This window comes from Sinocyclocheilus grahami, unplaced genomic scaffold, assembly GCF_001515645.1.
Source record: "Sinocyclocheilus grahami isolate Dianchi unplaced genomic scaffold, SAMN03320097.WGS_v1.1 scaffold914.1, whole genome shotgun sequence".
Taxonomy (NCBI): Eukaryota; Metazoa; Chordata; class Actinopteri; order Cypriniformes; family Cyprinidae; genus Sinocyclocheilus; species Sinocyclocheilus grahami.
The window spans coordinates 196,033-202,371 of record NW_015506093.1 but is presented as its reverse complement, the minus strand read 5'-3'; the positions used below and the strand labels follow the sequence as shown (position 1 = coordinate 202,371).

The 6,339-nt window shown below is 35.5% G+C and overlaps 1 protein-coding gene and 1 long non-coding RNA gene across 2 annotated transcripts in view; both read right to left on the bottom strand.

Annotated features, from left to right (window-relative positions):
* Positions 1–2,568: 2,568 nt before the first annotated feature.
* LOC107564154 (uncharacterized) lies at positions 2,569–3,229 on the bottom strand. The gene is made up of 3 exons (XR_001606191.1): positions 3,181–3,229; positions 2,819–2,878; positions 2,569–2,631 (listed from the first exon to the last, which is right to left on the bottom strand). It is a non-coding gene; the product is annotated as an uncharacterized lncRNA (long non-coding RNA).
* A 182-nt stretch (positions 3,230–3,411) lies between these two features.
* Positions 3,412–6,339, bottom strand: part of LOC107564162 (sialoadhesin-like) — a 57,003-nt gene continuing 54,075 nt past the window's right edge. Inside the window, exons 7-14 of the mRNA XM_016249171.1 lie at positions 5,403–5,666; positions 4,687–4,932; positions 4,491–4,595; positions 4,262–4,342; positions 3,985–4,038; positions 3,832–3,897; positions 3,628–3,702; positions 3,412–3,551 (exon numbers count right to left, since the gene is read on the bottom strand). Of these exons, the coding sequence (XP_016104657.1) occupies positions 3,412–3,551; positions 3,628–3,702; positions 3,832–3,897; positions 3,985–4,038; positions 4,262–4,342; positions 4,491–4,595; positions 4,687–4,932; positions 5,403–5,666 (1,031 nt within the window). The remainder of the gene's footprint in view (positions 3,552–3,627; positions 3,703–3,831; positions 3,898–3,984; positions 4,039–4,261; positions 4,343–4,490; positions 4,596–4,686; positions 4,933–5,402; positions 5,667–6,339) is intronic.

The window sequence follows — 6,339 nt, the reverse complement described above, 5'->3', positions numbered from 1 at the left end:
CAAAAAAACCCCAAAAAAGGTTCTTTAGGCTATTAAAATGTTCTTCAGAGCATCTGAGCTATGACGTGAAAATGGGCCCGAGCCTGGCCCTATAGGGGCGTAAATAAATCGGGCCCTGTCGGGCTCGGGCTGAAATGCAGAGTGCTACTTGGAATGTTTTCCTCAAAAATCTTAATTTCTTTGCGACTGAAGAAAGAAACACATGAACATCTTGAACGACATGAGAAAATTATCAGGAAACCTTTATTCTGGAAGTGAACTACTTCTTTAACATCCACTGAATCATATTTGCAAAAAAACCCCAAAAAAGGTTCTTTAGGCTATTAAAATGTTCTTCAGACTAAGAAGAAAGCAAAATAAATCTCTTTTCTCTTCTGTCCTTTTAATCTCTCTAAGTAGGCCTATAAACAACAAACTTAAAAACTACTTGTTTTTATTGTTTCTGCTTTGCTTTTACTCTTCTGTTCAGGTTTCTGAACTTTGTTTATATATTTTAATAATATAAATAATTAACATAATTTCTATAGTTTTCCTAATTGTCAGGACACAGTATGTGGTGGTTTGTCTCCACTAAAGATTGGGACACTGATGACTCCTGCAACACGATTACCTGGTCGCACATTAAAATGCCACTTGTGTGAATCAGTTGTAAGACCCAACCTAAGTAGGAGAGGCTACACCAATAAAGTTAATTTTCTTTACCTCCTAAAATAGTTTTTGATTGAATACACACAAAATAAACACAGAGTCCAAGAATAAACGCCAACCCAAAGTGCATTGTACAAGTAACACAAGAAAAAAGCAATATATACAATATGTTCAAAAATGGTATGTGAGTGTGTTTGTATTGTCCGATCCAGGAGTGAACATGCAGATTTTAAGATATTATTTGCAAATATTTCAAAATGATTATTTCAATGCTAGAGTTAGACCTAGCATTTTCTTCACTCTATTCCTTTATGCTTTATAATAAATAAATAAAATAATAAATAAAATATAAGTAACAAATAAATCGAGTAATAAATAAAAAAATAATACATAAAAGATAAGTCATAAAATAAGTAATAAATAAAAAAGTAATAAACATTATTACATTTATACGTTTTTAATAAATTATATTTAAATTTAAATTATTCATTTATTTATTAATAAAACATTCATACAACAATTAATCAGCTGATCCAAGTGATGTCGAGGGGATTCACTGGAGAATTTTGACAGAACTCTTGTGAGAGAAAAAGGGAACACAAACACCCCACAGGGCAACAAAACAAACGGGGAAATAAAAAATATCAACAGCTGTTTTAAATGAATAATCAAGATCATTCTCAGCATTATACATATTTCCCATTATGTGCCCCATTATGTCACTTTATGACACATCACCGCTGATGATATTCTTCTGGCTTAGTTTGTTAATCATGCATCTCATTTTAAGAAATTCAGTTTCAAAGTCTTCAAGAAACAACCTCTCCTTACCTCTAACTTCTATTCCACTTTTTATAGGAACTAGATGATGCTGATCATCTGCCCGTGAGCAATGCCATCAAGATATACTGTCAGCCACTGATGCCACTGCAGGATTCCCTCCAGAGGCTGCTGGACTAAAACTGACAGCAGGAGGTAATCAATCTCACACATGTGAACAGACCTTCACGAGTGTCAGGTAGTATCTTCATCTAAATGTTTCAACATTCAAAGCCAAATGCTGATTTGTTTAGTGCTACTAACCTGGAATTACTTTTACCTATGGTTAAAATGACCCTAACTGTGAAAAAATCATGCAAAGGAAACATACAAATGTTTGTTCTTTTGTGTTTATTTAGCAAATGTAAATCTCTGACTTCATTAACTGTAGCAAAAAACAGCATATATGAAACAGAGGAAAATATATTCATGTAAAAAGCAGTATTTATGAACATATGCAAGAAAATAATCTTAGCCTCACCGTCTTGGCAAAAACACAGGCATTATTTTATAAGACAAAGAACGTGTTATATATAACTATCAAACAAGTGCCTAATTACTGTTTAATTGCTGTACAGCACCAGTCAAATCATGTAATAACTTGAAGGGCAGTTTCACTTAAAGCTGTTAAACAAAAGTGCTCAAATGGAAAATGATTTAATATATATTACAGATAGATTTGTTTGCCTACATAATGTGTACAGATAATACAGTGTCTATCTCTAAAGTCTTTCAATCAAGCATGTGCATAAGCAATTCACATTTCTTAAGCAATGCAAGCGTTACTGTGTCTGCTGGTGTGAATCTCTTTTAGCCGTCTGTTGTCTTCTCTGCACTCAGGGACCTTTAAACAGATAAAAGATGATGCATTAAGCAGGAGATATGAATAATGAGCTCATTCATTTGACATTTTATAGTTCTAAGATCATGATGAAACTCTGATCATCACAAATAACTTGAACCAAATCGCTTAAAGCAGGTTTCAAATGGAAAGGAACCGATATATGCCACAATCCACAGGGACGAGCGCAAATTATGAGCTTGTTGTCAGTTATTGTAAAATCATTGTAGAACTAACGGAATTCTTATGTGTTTTAATCTTTTTGTGACCCTTCTTCCAAAAAGCTAGAGCATAAGTTGCATCACCAACTCCAGCATCAGCATCTGAAGAACACAGATGATCAATAACAATACAATAATGATACAATATAAGATTTATATATTTCTTCAACAAGCCACACGACTTTAGGAATCATTCTGATCTGTAGCAGAACCGGTGCATGATGGTTATTTTGTAAGGTTAGTGGTTTGACTGTAATAGTGATGAAGCTTGACTTTGTGTTTCTCTCACCTCTATCTCTGTTGTGGTTCAGTTCAGAGTACAGAGTGTCTCCAGACTCACTGCTCTTCCCTGATAGAGAACAACAGAGAGGCAACGAATGAACATAATGCCATGCATCTGCAACACTGATAAATGATAATCCATGATCACATGAAGGAGTGGAGGCCCTCAAAACACAAGTGTATATTGATTAAAAAATGTATTTTGATAAAAAATGTTAATATAATGTCCAGCTAAAAGAATTATGATTAAGAACCTTTTATTTATTTTTTTATTTACTTTTAACCAGGTTCTGTTAAAATGATTTATTTCACACGTTTTCACATGATCTGTAACCTGCTGTTGGCATTTCAGAGCATCTCTTTATTTACTTCTGTGTTTGTCCTTAGATTTCATTTCAATCAGAACATCAGAAAGTCCAGCACATATCATGAAAAACAACAGGATGCTATCTGACTCTAGTCTGTCTATGCCTGTTTTCATCATCGAAATTCAAGAGAGCAGCATCAGTAAACAACATACAGACGTGGTTGATGTAGTACATTTGGAAATTGAAGTTGCATGAATTGGCTCTATTAGTGCTGTTTATGATTGTAAAGGGTTTATTTTCCTGATATTATAAAATCACTATAATCATTCAGACAGTTGTGTTTAGATGCAGTTTGTTTGCACCGAATTGACAGATCAATGCATACATTGATCTGTGCGTAAGTCAAATCACTGGGTCCTGCAGTATTAATATCTACAAAACAGAAGATCAATCAGATTATTCAGAACATGCTGGAAATATTGTACTTCAGGAAAAAACAGGAACTCACCTTTACTTTTGCATTTCTTTCCTTTTGTTCTAACTTCTGAGTATGTCACATTATTTGACTCTGCCTTAGTATTACCTGGAAAAATAATAATGATATTATTTTGAAATAAATATGATTTTTTTTATTTGTTGAATTAGAAATGGAATAATGTGGTTAAAGACTGATAATATTGTACAGGTGAATTTAAGAATTTTTTTTTTTAACCTTTGTCCATCTTTTTCTTAACAGTGACCTCTGAATATGTGACCTCTGCCGAGGGCTCTGGATCATCTAAAACAAACAATTCAAGCCAACATGACTGAACGATATTTGTTGATTTTTGAATTATATGTGTATAAATAAAGTTTAAGACTCAACCTCTGTCTCTCTTATTCACTTCAGTCACGTCGTCATAAATGTGATCAGAACCTGCTGGACAGCAAACAAGTATTTGAGGATAAAAGGTAAAAAGCAAAGCAGTCTTGAAGAAAAAAAAAGATTATATGAAGCTTAAAGTGATAGTTCAAAATAATGAAAATATCTTTCTTTGTGTGTGTTCCACAGATGACAGAAAGTCATACAGACTTGGAAAGACATTAATAATAAATTTTTGTATGTGTACTATCCCTTTAAATAATTAGTTATTGAGGCTGACCAGACTGTAGAGGATAGTTTTCCAGTTGAGATTGTGCAGATTGATTTGGGACTGATGTCTGGTTAATGTTACGCTGCTGATCTATAACAGAAACAAAGAGCATTATGATCACTCAAGAGTATCTGCAGTGACTCTTTAGTCTGATATTCAGATCTTCTCATGAGCCTTTACTCAGAAACTGTATTGTTGCTGTTCAGTTGTATTAATCATGTTATGAACTGCTCCACACCTTTGTTCTTCTTGTATCTCCACATCAGCAGCAGTGAGAGGAAGAACAACAGACAAACACTCAATCCCACAACCACACCAGTGACCAGAAGAGAAGATGAAGCTGCTGAGAACGGAGAACATGATAAGATATGTTCATTAGTGACAATGTATGATAAAATTACAAACATACATAAAATCGCTCATCATTTCCAGACCTCTGACTGAGATCCAGCTGTGCAGTGACTGTCCTCTCTCTGTTTTACAGTAGTACAGACCCTCATGTGACTTTGAGACAGTCGTGATGTTCATCTCTCCTGTCGTCTGATTCTGGACGAGTGATCCGTCTTTATAGAAATCAGCTCTGAGGATCGAGGAGTTTGTAGATCGATGTAAACAGTGTAGAGTCAGAGTATCTCCCTCAATCACAGGATCAACAGAACTCAGCAGAATCACATCACCATCTACACAACACAAGAAACGTGTGCTTAATGCAAATAGTAAGAGCACATCAAAACTATTCAGGGGCAAAAATGTTGCTATCTTATGAACTGAATTGTACTTTATGCTTCCAATGTGATTTTTAGCATTATGCAGTCATTTCATTAGCTGCCAAATTCGTATGAATTCGTATGTGAATGGTCCATCCCTCAACCTAACCATCAGTTGGCCATAAGAAGATTTTACAAAACTGTACAAATTAGCCATCATTTCGCCACATTGTAAAATAGTTATGAATTGCCATGGGAGTATGTTTTGTAGTCAGACTTTTAACAGCTGGCATGAAACGGAGTCCAATTTGCTGATTAATCTGACCAAAAACTGTCCATTTAAATGGGAAGAGACTGTCTGATGAATGTGGACAGGTTTAACTTAACTATAACAGAAATAACAGATTAGAATGTATATAGATGTGCTTAGAAACAGGACTCACCATGAACAGTGATGTTTAGAGGATGACGTTTCTCTCCAGATTCAGACTGACACCAGTAAACTCCAGCGTCAGATGTGTTGAGAGAGACGATTTGACATGTAGATCCTGTTAGTTTTGAACAATCTTCTGTGTTTCTGTCTGTGTATCTTCTCACTGTCCATCCAGTAGAGTTACTCTGATCCTCACAGCTCAGAGAGAGAGAGTCAGATGAGAAGTGTTGACTTCTGCTGGGACTGACCACCAGAGACACTGAAGGAGAGACACCTGAAAAGAGGAAACTCGCACTCAAAATCGACAGCATACGTGTTTGTATAATAATATCTGTAATTTAATAAAATTAAGATGAAATTTAGCACTAAAGTTTAAAATAAGAAGGGTCTTATGCATACAATTTATAATTTTAATTTATGCATTTAGCAAACGCTTTTATCCAAAGCGACTTACAGTGCATTTAGGCTATACGTTTTTTACCAGTATGTGTGTTCCCTGGGAATCGAACCCACAAACTTTCGAGCTGCTAACGCAATGCTCTATTTATATATTATGAGTTTGTATTTGATAGTGATTCTGATCTGGTTTAGACTGAGAATTGGAGGGAAGTGAGAGCAGGTTTTTGTGGTTCAAATTGGTTTCAGATGGTTTTGTCCCCTTGTGCCAGAGACTGTAATGAAACACAAATACGGATGAGTACAATCATAAGTACTGTCACACAGACTCACCAGTGATCCACAGTGGCTGTGTGTTACTGTACTTTGTGTAATAGGCTGGTCGTCCTCTCTCTGCTCTGCACGTATAAACTCCTGTGTGCTGTAGAGCAGCAGGACTGAGAGTGTAAGAGCCTCCAGCTCCTCTGCTGCTGTCGGACAGATGATCATCATCTCTGAACCAGCTAAACGTCCAGCCTGTAGAGGAGCCTGTAACCTCACAGATCAGAGTC